This window comes from Chamaea fasciata, unplaced genomic scaffold (assembly GCF_029207755.1).
Source record: "Chamaea fasciata isolate MVZ Bird 193981 ecotype frontalis unplaced genomic scaffold, bChaFas1.0.hap1 SCAF_21, whole genome shotgun sequence".
Lineage (NCBI taxonomy): Eukaryota > Metazoa > Chordata > Aves > Passeriformes > Sylviidae > Chamaea > Chamaea fasciata.
In genome coordinates, this window is record NW_027094106.1 from 5,256,590 (window position 1) to 5,271,270 (window position 14,681).

The window sequence follows — 14,681 nt, forward strand, 5'->3', positions numbered from 1 at the left end:
TGGCACAGCCACTCTCACACTGTAGTTTCAGGAAAAGGTAAATGAAGTGATTTTCCTAAGGTTATACACAGCAAATCACTTGCAGAGCCAGGAGGAGAACATGGCACCCCAGGGTAGACTGAAGATCACTTTGGGGCTTTTTTATAAAATATTGGTGAGTCCTTAATCAACCCCAGCACTCCAGGGTGTTGTCCACTGAGGCCAGACTTTGAATTGTCCACTTGAAAGCAGTCAGACAGGGAGGGAGGGACACCAGCAGCCTCTGTTCACAGCCTTGTGGATGAGGCAGGCATTTCAGACTGCTGGAATTGGGTTTTCCTCCCAGGCTGCTGAGCCTGTGGTGCCTGGAGCCCAGGGTGAGCTGGTGCTCAGCTCCCACCCTCCATCCCACTGCAGTGATGGGACACAGCCCCAAATTGTGTGGAACAGACCCTTGGGGTCAGACCCCCCTAAATCCAGCCAGGTTACACAGAGGGGCACAGCCCCACCTGGAACAGCACAAAGCAGACCAGGCATTACAGAAAACTGTGGATATTCAGTGTTTATCAAACAGCTTTTCAGTTTAGGACATAAATCAACCTGACCAGCTGCCAGTCTCGAATCAATAATATTCTTGTAGATGAGTGGTTAGAGTATTAAATAAAATCCTTACATAACAGACAATCCAAGCCTGCCCATTCCTGCAGATTTACTGCTCTGCCCCCAGGTTTCTAGCCAGCCTTCCTGGCTCCTGGCCATAGTGCCCTGTTCCCATTCAATGCAGGGGCTCCCAGGAAGCACAGTGTGCCCACAGAGCTCTCATATTCCGTGGATTTGCAGAACAAAGGAACACACAAAAAGGTTTAAAGGCAAAAAATGTCACGTCAGCACAGACAGACATCCTGCAAAGCACTGCACCATTGCACAGGAGTTGGGAGAGTGACTGTAACCTTCATGGAATTCAGCCACTTGAGGAGAAAAAAAAAGCATCAAACTCCAGCTCTTGGGATGCACAGCTCTGCACCCAGCAATCTGCTCTCCCACGTTTTATTTTTCCCCCATTAGTGACTGCTATGGCTATTTTACACAGTGGAGCTGGAGATCCCAGTTTTGTAAAGTGGGCTTAGTCACCATTTTATAGAACAAGAAAATTGAGCAGAGAAGAACAAGATCTGCCCATGGTGGCAAACAGGGGCACAACCTGTTCCCTAGAAAACAGCTCTCCAAAAGTCCTACAAGCAAGTCTGCTCTGCTTACCAGCAATGCTCTTGTACCAAAGGTCCTTTTTCTTCTCTTTTTAATTGTTAACACATGCTCAGCATCTGTGCATGCATGTTACATTTAATACCAATTACAGATCTCACTATGGAGATAAAATAAGATTTACTCACTAAAGAAATTAACCTTGCAAGCAGCTGGAGCCTCATTGGTCACAGGCATAAATATCTGGCAATGCTGAGGACAATTCAAATGAACAATATTAATTGGGTGTTTGTGCAGTTTGACACCATTCAGTCTCTATTTAAATGCCTGGAAGAAAAATAAAAACCCCACAGTTCAAGAAATGGGAAATGCAGAATGGCATTTTCCATGGAAGTGAACGCTGCTGCTGGTCTTTCTGGGTTAGTCCCGTTGGGATTTTCACTGCACGAACATCCCTCTGATAAGACACCCCCTCCAAAGACAAGGGGGCAGAAGAGGGGACCAGAAGATGACACTGAGTGGGTGTGACAAACCGGCTGAGATGCTGCCAGCAGCCTCTTGCAGGCCTCCAGCTGCCTTTGAGGCACTCGCAGGACTGAGGCCATGTCACCGTCACGGAGTGTGCAGCATCAGTCTTCCCAACAAAGCAGGGCAAGAAATGCATGAAAAGAACCTTTAGGAGTAACAGAAAGGGAAATTTCAAAGCAGAACAATTCAGGCATTGCTGGCTCCCAGCTGTTTTCGATCCCTGGCCAAGGGTGAGGAGCTCAGCTCTTCTTCAAGGGATACATTTGGATATGTCTCACCTCCTTCCCACACACAGGAATGAGGCCTGTGGGATCTGCAGTTTGAGGCTGATTTTGGCATGACACCAGTGTGGTTTAATTTTAGCCTGAGATCCAAATGCCAATCCTCTTGGCAAGCCCTGCAGCCCAGGACACTTCCCAGCAATTTGGGTAATACCAGGTTAGGGTTAACCCAGCTTGAGACTTGTTAAACACATGCCCACAGCAACAAACAAACACACAGACCACATTTACTCACTAATTAAGCTTATTATCCGAAACTCATTTAGATTGGGAAAGACTTCCACAGCATTCCACCAGCACTGCCAAGGCCGCCACTAAACCATGTCCCCACGTGCTACATCTACATGATTTTTAAGTGACCCCACCACTGCTCTGGTGCCTGTTCCAGTGCTTGAAAATCCTTTTGGTGAAGACAGATTCCCCAACATCCAATTTAAACCTCCCCTGGCACAAATAGAGGCCATTCCCTCTTATCCTGTCACTTGTTACCTGAGAAAAGAGACAAACCAAGGGAAGGAAAAGCTGGAGCTTTGATGCAACAGCCCTCCAGTAGAAAGAATCCACCTTCAAAAACAACACCAGGATTCAGAATTTTTTTTTTTTTTAGTGCTTCCCCATCTATTCAGCTGAGAGAGCACTGGCCATGCAGCCCCAGGCACAGCTACTCCCCATCCAGACAGGATCATTTTGTCAGATCACGCTCCATAACCCCACAGATGTACTTAAGGCTCGAGAAAAATACTAAGTAAAAGCCTGCTACCATTTCAACTAACAGCTCCACTGTCAGAACAGGTCACTAAATTAAGCCCATTAATGCCAGCTGCGAGACAGCTCTTCTCCCAAAACCGAGTTTTAGTTCTACTGTGTCCATTTATTTGTGTGACACTAATGAGGAACAAAGGGTTACTGTGAGAGGCCTGCAAGGCCGCAGAGAGGAATTTAAGTGCAAACCATCCTGTGCTACCATGGGCAGCCTCACCTTCTGCAATGCCTCAATTCCCAGGTTTTTAGAGGCACCACTTGCAGTGCAGGGAAAGGCTGCACAGGTCACTGCTCTAGGCTCTCTGCCTGCTTTCCCAGCAAGGCCAGCTTGAGCATTTTGCTAATTCCCAGTAAGAGCAGTGTCCCTGCTAACCAAACACCTCCGGTTAGAGAGTGCAGAGCCTACAGCACCTCTGCACCAGTGCCACTAAGGGTTAGATTGTTTCCAGCTCATTAGTCCATGAAGCACTGGAGCTGGAAACGTGCTTAGTTTTTGCTTTAGTAAGCTTATGGAGGCTTAAATATATATATTTGACTAATAAGGATTTGTTGAATTGGGGTTCATCCAGCTGCCTCCTACCTCTGTTATTCAGAAATTGACTCAGAACTGAGAGTGCACCTGAACCAGGCAGAGATGACCCAGCCCAGCTCATCACAAGCCAAACCTCAAGCAAGACAAACCCACTCCAAGCCAAAACAACACCCAGCTATGTCCCCTGGGGCAGTCTTACTTGATTTACATGGTGCAAATACACCTAGGAGAGCTTCCTCCCTCTGTGGGGAAGCCAGCAGGGAGCTGGGAATCATGGTGCTGTGCTCCCTGCCTCGGGAACAGTTCCAGGCTGTCCCTTACAGTCAGCACTCCTCACTGCCTGGCTGCCAGCAGCCTAAAACCACAGCATTGACCTCTCCCCTGCTGCTGGCTCCCTGCTAAGTGATTTTCTCCTTGCAGCTCATGCCCAGCTCCCTCCCCAGAGCAGAGGGGAGGTGTGATTGCTCTCACTGGAGCCTGACCCTGGTAGTGCCAGGGCAGGTGCCTTGTGAGCAGCTCTGGCACAGGGAGGACTGCACAGAGAGCTCCCTCTTGACCTCATTGCAATTAAAATGTCACCGATATTAAACCATGGCATGCTCTGGAGAATACACAAATGGGAAGACATAGGGTCACAGCCTGAGAGCTTGAGCACTGAAATTCAGGAGGGCTGGGAATTGGGTGGAATAAATGCCTTCCTGAAAGGGAGCCTGATTCAAATAGAAAGCAGTGAAACACTTTTACATCCTTAAAGCAACTTTTTGGTTTTCTTCTACTGACAGAAAAAGCACAGAACAAATACATCCACTGGCCACGGGGATTCTACAGCATGCAGCAACATTCCCTGTAGAGCAGGAAAAGCCTGCTGGAAGTTGGTACAGTAACTCTGGTTAAATCCTCCTGAAGTTTCAGGACTCAGCACTGGGAGCTTGGCTCACTGAGCATTAAAAGCACAAATGATCAAGGCTTTGCAGAGAGATAAGAACAGCTCCAATTATCTGCCATCAGGTGAAAAGGATGTGCTGCTTACCAAGGTGTCCAGCCCTCCTCCCAGGAGGTCCACAGCACCCATCTGCATGGAGGACACTTGGGGCACATTCATGGGGGGCCCCAGGTCCAGGTTGAGGAGGTCCCCCAGGAGGTCACCCTGGGATGGGATGACCTGTGGCTGCTCCAGGTTTGTGGTGGTCGTGGTGCCCACGGGGCTGTCACCAGCATCGGTGCTGTGGGGAGAGAACAAGAAGCAGAAAAGACAAATATCAGTCACCTCTGGTCTCCAGTTGCAGGTTCCCAGCATGGGGAAACACAGCAAGAGGTGGCTCAGCAGCAGAGGCCAGGCAACAGGTGATCCTAGCAGCTGCTGTGGCCACTGCTCTGCACCAGGCAGGGCTATGGCACGTGGCCCTTCACCACTTTGAGCACAAAGATTTCTCCCTGCATTGTAGGTGGTTTCCAACCCAGCAAAGGGAATCTTGCAAGGGTGGGTTGGGTGGTGAATCCTACCCACCCTGAGAATCAGAGACCCCTTTCAAAACAGAGAGCCATGGGTACCACATGGGCTACAGAACTGAAAGTAAGCTTTTCCTACCTCAGAATAAACCTACAGAGATGATTTGCAGCCCATTGGGCCTGAGAATGACATGAAAACACAGGGAAAAATAAATAATCCAGATTTTCTCAGAGATCTAACACTGATGAAACCCTTGAGCCCTTACTCTAACCAGTGCAAACTCCAGCACTTCCCTCAGATCTAGATTAATCACCTTCTCCTGACCAGCAACAAGGTCCATAAGTCTTTCCTAATTGAAAAAGTCAATCTAAAATTGATTCCTCCCTTCTATCAACAACTTCCTTTCCTCTGAGTTAGCAGGCATGCTAATTACCAGTCTAGAAACCCTCATTATACAGCTTCCAAAATTTATCATCACATGCAGTCTGGCTACCTTTTATATCTTTTATATTCACTTGTCACTGAATTTGATAACAAGGAGAGGGTGAAAAAATAACTGTAGCTCCTGGAGAACTCACTACAATGTATTTATGCTTTAAATCCAGAGATGCCCATATTTTAGATAATTAAAATCCACTTTATATCCTGTTTCCAGCAGTAACTGATAAAATGATTTCCAGCTCCTGTTACTGCAGCCAGCAGGTAGGTGCACACAACTGCTGTGGGAATTAGTGTCCTGACAAGGTGTTTAACCCTGGGGCTGTTCTGCAAGCACTGCAGCTTCTGATTTGGAGTAGCCAAAGTTCTCTTATCCTTATTCAGCTATTGAGGGGAAAGATTCAGTGACAGAGTATAAGCTGCTCCCAATCCCAGCGCCAGGAGGAAAAGATGGAGCATAAGGAGCGCAGAATGAATTAGTTACCAGGCAGCAGCAGGAAGGCTTGAAAGCTTCTTTGCTTTAAAAGCTTCAGAGCCCCAATTGCACTAATATTAGCTGTCCTTTCTGCTGCTGTCTTCAGCAGGGAGAGTGCTGAGTGTGCTGAAGTGCTCACTGAAGCACTCCTCAGGAGAGGTGGTGACTGTGATCCACTCCCACCCCCAGGCTGGGAACAGGAACAGCCTCTCTGAGACGGGCAGACCACAAACCACTCGGTTCCTTCCCAGGATATAATCCCTCTAACACTCCACCCCTTCAACACTTACTCATCCTTCTCCTGATGGAGACACAGAAATCCCTCCGTGTCTTGTGTAACTGCTGCTGCCCCAAAGCCCAACAAGAAATCAAGAAAGGACAAAGCTCAGTTGGGTTTGTTTGAAAAAAGCAAACCCCCACACTTCCATTTGTAAAGAATCTCTCTAAAGAGATTCCTATAAAAAATTTGGCATTTTCTTTGAAAGGAAAGAAATTCCTAAAGAATATGTGGGTTAAAAGGGGCAAAAAGACTTGATACAAGCTTTCCCCCTTACAGTGTTGGGTTTGGCCATGGGAATTGGAGATTCGGCCCTGTGAGTTCAGCCTCCAGCAGTTCCCAGATGCTGGAGTCACAAGGGATGCACAGCCTGAACCAGAATCAAAAATTTCCTGCAGCCACCTGTGAAACAGGGAAATGGAGACCCCTGCCCAAGTCTAACCAGACTTGCTTCTCCCAGGAGGCCTGTTAACATCTTCCCAAATTTCCCAGCTGAATTATGGCTGAACAGGGGTGGTTGGAGCCACCACATGAGGAAACACTGCCAAGCCATCAGATTTCTCCCCCACCCTCAAGATACATCTGCAGCTCTGTGACACTTGGGCTCACTGAAGAGGCAGGAACATTTCACCATCTGTGAGCTGCTCAATGGGTCTTCCCATCAGCTGAGAGCTGCAAGAAACCTGCCCTACAGTGCTCTGAATGGAAAATAAAAAAATCAAAACGCCATGTAGTGTGCTCTGCCAACCAGAACTCCTCCACGGTTTACACTCAGGGAAGCACCACTCAAGGCAGTGCTGTCTTGACCCTTTTGAGCCACATTCACTGGGGACATCTCTCCATTCCCACCTCACAGTGCCATCAGTCACTGGATCAGTCAGAAGAATGGTCCCTGAAGGGCAGGAGCTGTACAGAAAATCACCTCACCTCACTGTTTGGACTTTCACTGGACACCCTTAACTCGCCTTAAACGGATGCAGAAAACCCCAATAATGGGGCCTCTTGAGGTGAGCTCCCATCTGAGAAGCCTGGTGTGCCATTAAACTAACCCCACTCCTTTTTGAAATTTACCACTGCATCAGAACGATCAGTGTGCAGCATGCTCTGCTGAGCATCCCTCACACCTTCCCCCAGCTTGCATTCCTGGCTGAGGCCTGGAGGTTTGTTTTGGGGGTTTTTTGAAGCAATGGTTCTGCCAAAGTCAGAAAATACTTAAGGTCAGCAGGCTGAGCATGAGCAACGAGAGTCAAGAACATAGGCACTACATGCAAGAAGAAAATAAAATACTCCTTCAAAAAGTTCAATTCTCTGAGCTAAATCCCCTAAAACGCTATTTGCTGTAGTGACCTCGAACAGCAGTGTACAGGAAGGCTGGTAACACCAAAAACCAGCTCATTTTGAGACAAAGCTTTGATTAGGAGCGGTAGGAAAGTGGCCACTGCTTTTCCTGTCCAACTGGTACATTTGTGCTTGCTGATTCTGGGTCAGTGCAGCCTGACTTGATTTCATAGGCAGGGAGAAAACAACTCAGCTTCCCAAAGCCAGCCACCACAGAAATAGCTTTAGTTGCTAAGAATAGCAGAGAAGTGGTGTCAGAAAATAGAAAAGCAGCAGCATCGCACACTGATTTATCAGTGCAACAGAAAAAATAGCACTCCAAATGTCACTTTGGGAATATTATTAAGAGGTAAGCCTGGCTACCCTGTCTCTTGCTGCAAAATACACTCATTTTTTGTAATTAATACCATTAGTGCAAATAGCAAACTGTTCACCTGAATGAGGTTCCATGGGAACAGGCCCAACAGCAACATGGCCCCAGCTGGGAGTGAGGCACTGCCTGCTCTTGCAGAGCTAACCTGCTGCCAGAACTGTGATCCCAGGGAGGCACTGAAGCACCAGGCAATGAGCCAAAGATTTCCCTCACCTCACAAAGGTCAGACAGACCATGTCGGTCTACCCATCTTCTTTGGAGCCCCAACAGCGAGGGGCATTAGATGGCTTTTGCACTTCCCTTGCTTTACAGGCACCAAGTGAGAAGGGGAGTTTCACTAATCCTTCTCCATTTCATGTTCCAGCAGTGAAGGATCCCTGTGCTTGCCTGTTCCAGGAAAAGTGATACGGCATTCCACGAGACAGGCTCGTAAAGCTGAGCTGCTGCTGAAGCAAAGCTCCTACAAAATCATCTTCTGAAAGATGCCTTTCCTCACTCTAGTCCTCCGTGCACCAAAGCTCCTGCTTTTCCACTCAAATTCGTGTCAAGAGCACTTATAATCAACGTCTTCTCAAAAGACATCGCAGCTTCTCCCCACACAGGAACTTTGACACTTCCTGTGGCTTCTGACTAAGGAACTTGGACACTCCACACCCAGGATTACATTCTGCATGAAACAGTCCCTTGAATGACCTGCAAACTACCAATAAAGTCCCACCAAGGTGCTCTAAAAGATCTTGGCACCTTTTGGACTGTTTGCCAGAAAGGACAGCTCACCTCCCATGGTGGATTGGCAGGTGCTTGCGGTGGATGCCGTGGCTGCCCTCCACGAAAGCATTGGGTGGTTTGTGGTACACGGAAGCCAGAGACCCAATGTGGCAGATCAGCTCATCCAGCAGGGTTGGCTCAATCAGATCAGTCTCCTCAGAAATCAGGGGCTTTTCTGAGAGCACCACTTCCTTGGCAGTCACTGGATCCGTGGAAAGAAGGCGCCAGTAGATGTAGCCACGATCCCGCAGGTCTGGGTTGTCAGAATCCTGAGACAAAGCAATGCATCACTCACAGGTCTGAAGTGAACTAATGCCTGTAAATCACTTTATTTTCCCAGCAGTGATTCTGCTGCATTAAAAAAACCCCAATCAACCAGCAGCCACAGCCACCAATTTCAAAATGATGTTACAAAGTGCTGGTTGAGATGAACATCCTAAAATTAAAAACAAGAACCTAAGTATTAATGTCTGGCTTCCAGCTCAGCTGGTCAGGGAGGGAAAAGGCCCAGGATTTATACCCCATAACTGCCCCAAACCACAGAGCTGCCAACTGCTTTCCAAACTTTCCTGCCAGTAAGTGTTAGGAGAAATCCAGAGAAAAGAACATGAATGGCAATGACTGTTAGACACTAAGAGCAGACACACTTACCCAAGGGCACTGCTGGACAAAAGAGATGCTGCAGAGCCACATCTTAATAAGCCATATTCTTTATAGCAAAAGAGATCTTATTTATCCTGCCTTTTAGTTATCTAATGAAGTATGGAGAGATGCTAATGATACACACTTAGGGTACTTCAGCAGTTCTCCAGCTGTCAATAATACCCTTGTTTTATTGCACATACTTTTGCCTCTGCATGAAGTGCTAATTATTTCCCTCGTCTTTGAGCAGCTCTGCCCAGAGCAGCAAAGTGAGTGGGGACGGTTTGCTGATAATGTTCTAGGGAGAGGGAGGTGCTGTGGTTTTATGTTGTGGTGAACTGTTCATGGGAACGAGCTCAGATTTTTAATCGTCACATCAGCAGAATAACAGGATAAATGTTTGAGGTTTTTCCCCCCTGATAAAATTCCACCAAAATATTGTACACCTCACCAGCCTTTCTCTTGGCATTTCTTTTTCTTTTCTGTGCTCTCATTGCTGCTACTGCTGCCCTGTTAGAAGCAGCATCTGCCTCCAGACATTCTCAAACCTCTTCTTGGAATGAGACTAAGCTCAGCTCATTTTGCTTGTAAGGACCTAAATTAATCTCTCTGTTGTCTCACACATTATCTCAGCAGACCTGTTTTTGTTTGATGGTAGAACTGTGGACTCTTTACACCCTTAACAATCCCTGCCAGACTCTGCACTCAGGATCAGGCAGGGTTTCTGCAAGGGCACACATGAAAGGCCACACTCTCCTACTTGCAGGCACCTACAGATTCAAGGCTGACTGTTTATTCTCACAGCCAAAAAAAATCACACTGGAAACTGGTAAACCTACTGAAACAAGAGGCTCAAATCTCTCCCAGTTTCTCTCCCAATTCTCCCCTCTCCAGGGTTCACATGCACGCCTGTGGAGCAACACCAGTGAACTCTGGCTAGCTCAGCTCCCCACACGAGCAAACAGCACTGGGGATGCAGAGGATGAGACCTCAATTCCTGTATTTCTTCCAGCCCCAGCTGCTCCATTGCTATTTTTACCAGTGCTGGCAGGATGAAGCTGGCTCCTGCTACAACCACACCTGCAGTCTGCTGAGCAGACAAGCCCTGAGACACTCAAAGAGCAACAATACTTAAGCTGAGGAAAGAAACACACGTGTAATTACTCTCCCACTCAAGTGAAAAAACACCATCTCTACCTAGAAATCAGACCTTGAAGCATAAGGTTTTTCAGTGTTTTAGAGCCAGTTATCCTACATTGACTTATTATTCATATAAAATACAAAAAGCCAGACTGAATCAACATTTGTGACAAATGGAGAAAAAAAAACAACAAACCAGCCGCCTGTTACATTCTGAGGGTGCCATTAAATATTTGTGACTCAGCACAGTGGGTTTTAGCACTTAGTACCTTTCTTCTGTTGGCTCAGGCAAATGATACAGCGTGCCCTTGGCCCACTCCTCTCTGAAGAGCAGCTCAGATCCTGCCTAACAGCAGGTTTTGAAGCAAGAAAAGCAGGTCATGGGTTTACTGCTGCTGACCAACGCAAGTCCCCAAAGGAATGAATAAAAGTTTTAAGTGCGGTAAGTCCTGTGCTTTCTCACAGTTAAGAGGATCAAAACGGCCAGCTGATGACTGACTCCAGGTTTTCTGCTCAGAAACAATCACAGCCCATTCAGCTGGCAGACTATTTTTATCACTTGACACAGCAGGTCTGGAGAGAAGCTGCTCTTTTTGGGTACTTTACCCCAGTCATTGCAGCCAAGGAGTGTAGGAAGGTCAGCTGAGCTCTTACCCACCCCTGCCACAGGACAGGGACATTTCTGTCCTCTAGAGCTACAGCAGTTGTGTCTGCCAGCTCAAGCCCAGCCTTGCCTGCAGTGATCTGAGCTCATAACTCAGCACCTCATGCATAATGAATCCATGATCTTAACCCACTGCTACAGCCTCCAGCAAAGCTGCCACATTGGTTGACAGCATCCAAGTACAAAGGAAAAACCCCAAACTTCAGTTCTTTCTTTTTCACAGCACTGCTTGAATTTTGTTGTTCACAGAACAAAGTCTTTGCCAGGCTTTTTCCCTCTGTTATAGCTCCAGATGTTTAACTGCAAGCCACCTTCTAGGAGAAAGGATTTTGGTTTCTTGATAACTCTACGCTGTCCCTAACTTTCCATTTAGTGAGTGAATGGGGAAGGAATTCAGATAAAGCAAGAGCTAAGAAGGAGCAAACAGATTCCAGATGGTAACAGGCACAAAGCAGATTTTAAATAAAGTCTCTCTGGGAGAGAAGGGAACCTTGAATCTGATCTGCAAAGATGCCTGGCCTGGCAGATGGGAGAAACACACAGCAGGCCAGGCAGGGCCTGGCACATCACACAGTGTCTGCAGGGCTCTGGATCACTGGATGCCTTGGCTTACCTGTGTGGCCAGGCTGAGGACCTGCTGCACCAGCTCCTGTGTCTCAGAAGGCTTTTTCAAGAACAGCTTCACTATCGCGGTCAGAAGGGTGAGCTGCACCTGAGAGAGAGGGGCATGGGAGAGATTAAAAATTCATCCACTCAACCATGTCTCACAAGTCTCCACATCTTTTCCTAAAATAAAACATAAGACTTCAGTTTCCTCACAGCATTACACTGTTCTTTGCCAGTGAAACTCAGTATCATGAGACTCAGACTCTTGCCTGTTGCAAAACACTTTCACAGACAAGTCCCTGAGCAGCAGGCTGAGGTTTGTGTGATGCTGTTATGCACTCCATCACTATCTAAGTTCTGGTTACCAGTACAGCCTTTCCCCCTCTGGAACCCCCTCCAGTTCTGTCTTGTCCCTTCCAAGAAGGGAATTTTTGGAGATACGAACAACAAAGCAAAACTGCAGATTCCCAAGAGTTTTATTTTAGCCCAGTATTGAAGCTTTTATTGACAGGTATTGTCTGACCCCTGCAATAACATTTACTGTCCATCCCATAAACACACTCCACGAACCAGTATGGATAAAATGCACACTGCAACTTTACCTGAGTGCTTTCATCATGGAAACCCTCCAGGAAACTCTCCAGCAGCTCATCTGCATTGTCAATTCTTTCAGCATATTCACCCACTATCCAGATCATGGCAGCTCTGGCATCTGGCTCATCCAGGGAATCCAGGTTCTCACACAGAGTGGCAATGATGCTCTCATACCTGGTTTGTCACAGTACAGGTGGATTACTGGGGTGAACTGGACTTGTTTTACTCCATTTCTGCCCACATAATTCTGTAGAGAATCCTGCACTGAATTAATGTCTTGTATTTCTACACAACAAACAGCATTTTCATGCAACTATTTTTTTTTCTCCCAAAGCTGAGCACTGAGATCTCACAGGGTCTTTGCAGTTTAATCCATCAGCAAGACCACCCAGATGTGGAGCTCAAGATAAGGTTGCCTCCCTTTCTGTTTGCTAATGGGAATATCTGATCCAACAGTTCAAACCGTGAGTCTGAATCAGATCCTGCAGCCTTGCTGGAGGCTTCAGCCTGGTAACTCTAAACTGGGTAATACACTCCCCCCAAGGCTTTACTGTAAGCCAGACAATATCCCACACTAATTTAGTTTCCCCTATTCCCATGTGTGTGTATCCCCACACACAGGGAATTTCTGAGACTGACAGCAGAAATTGCCAGGGAAGCCTGCAGATGTCCCACATTATCTTTCAGGTGATCATGAAGTCTCTGCTGAAAAACACTGCTGCGGTTCTGTGGCTGAGGAGACAAAACCTTACTGCAGAACCAAGAGAAGCTGAGCTCTGCCCAAGCCAGAGGAAGACTCGGTGGGAAAAGCCAGCAGTGCCTTGTTCAGCACAGCCTGACTGGATCTTGGACCACGGGAGCCACGAACTTCCACAGCCCTGTACGAGGAGACTTGTACACTTCAAGGATTTCTAAAGGACATTGGCAAAACCAGAATAGCCTGATGCTATAAACTTGGCCAAATTTTCCTTCTGGCATCCTCTGGAAGACCTTTACTGGCTTTTGATCCAGGCTTCAAAAGGAAACCTTTTGAGTGGCGGGGAAGGGGCATGGGACAGATTAAAAGTGGCGGGGAAGGAAACCTTTCAATTCAAGCTAACAACAAGCCAGGCTGACACCTCATCTAGAGCCAACACCAAACTAGGAGTGGGATCACTGCTTCCACCTTTGCTTCAGAGACCTGATAAGCTGAGTTCTGCTCTATGCTGATGATGGCAGACAAGTGCTTCCAAAAACCCTGAGGCTGCTCCCACGTACTTGTTGGGGTACTTGCGGAAGATGTCCCTGATGACCACGATGGCCTCCTGCACCACGTAGTTGACCTTGGTCTGGATGAGGTCCAGCAGTGTGCTCACACAGCGCTCTGCAGATTGCTAGAGAGAGCACAAAAACACAGTTTAAAAAGCTGAAGAAACACTCCCGCTCCCACAGCACACGCTGAGGAACACGGTATGTGTATGAGAAAAGCCAGAGGGGAAAAACAGAAGGACAAGAGCTACAAACTCTGTCCAGAAATGAACTACAGGGTAACAAAAGGTGGTTTGTGGGGACACCAGATGGCTCCAGCTCCTGTAATGAGTAAGAGAAGCAACTGTGCCAGTAGAAAGTTGGGTCATCACACCAGAGACCTTGAGAATATCGCCTACACTGCTATTTGTACCACCCTGGGGCTGGTACAGGCCACTGAATGAGCTCTCTGGGGCTTCCCATGCCAGGCAATCAGAGATGGCAAAGTTCTGATAGGGCCTGCAGGAAAGTTTCTAGCAAAGCCAGAAGGCAGGAGAAAAGAGCGTTGTCAAAACCAGCAGCAAAAAGCAGCTCCCAGCGGCAACAGGTTCAGTATTTTTGGGGTGAGGTCACTGACAACATGTGAAATATACAGCTAAAAATAGGAATTCAGCTGCTCCTACTGCAGCTCTCACATTAATTAGTTCAATCCACAGGCACTGCAAGATAACAAGGACTGGACACTGTCATGCTCCAGGAATCAGGAGCCGAGTTAGAGGCAGAGAATTCAGGAAGGTCTATTCCCAAACAGCACGGCGAAGCAGGACATCACAGGAGCAACCAACTTCAGCAGCAGAGACTCTCAAACGAGGGCAGTGATTTGGTTATTAGCAGAGCACACATGAAGCCTCATTACACAGCTGGTGATTAATGTGAGAAGCAGACTGCTCCCGACGCTGCCGAGGCAGTCGCCTTCGGAACACTCATAAAGGATTCGGGCTGGAGACAAACACTGTGGGGCACAAACAACAGCAATGTAGGTGGATTTTTCAATTCCAGTGAGTTAACAGTTCCCTCGACTTACAGAGCACTTAAAGGCTGGGCAGGAGGAGGAGGAGTGAAATGGCATTTTAGTCACAGGAATCGGTTCTCTGAGAATGGGCAAAAATCTCAAGGACAAACCTCATGAATTTGGGTCAGAGACTAAAACCTTCTGGCAATTTCCTGCCCTCATGGATATCTCACACAGGGCCTGTCAGCACAAACAGACATGAGGATCAGCCAAGGGAGGAGACACCACAAACCAGCACTTGCTCTGTCTTTGCAACCTGGCAGTAACTGATAAGACTCTCCCCTGAAATTCACACCAAACAGAAAAAAACAATACAATTGGTGTCAGAGTGA

The 14,681-nt window shown here is 47.4% G+C and overlaps 1 protein-coding gene across 5 annotated transcripts in view; it reads right to left on the reverse strand.

The window, feature by feature from the left end:
* Positions 1–14,681, reverse strand: part of AP2B1 (adaptor related protein complex 2 subunit beta 1) — a 75,200-nt gene that overhangs the window by 29,752 nt on the left and 30,767 nt on the right. For all 5 annotated transcript variants that reach the window (XM_066202284.1, XM_066202288.1, XM_066202283.1 and 2 more), the window contains exons 10-14: positions 13,308–13,423; positions 12,059–12,224; positions 11,464–11,562; positions 8,414–8,673; positions 4,316–4,508 (exon numbers count right to left, since the gene is read on the reverse strand). In XM_066202284.1, the coding sequence (XP_066058381.1) occupies positions 4,316–4,508; positions 8,414–8,673; positions 11,464–11,562; positions 12,059–12,224; positions 13,308–13,423 (834 nt within the window). The remainder of the gene's footprint in view (positions 1–4,315; positions 4,509–8,413; positions 8,674–11,463; positions 11,563–12,058; positions 12,225–13,307; positions 13,424–14,681) is intronic.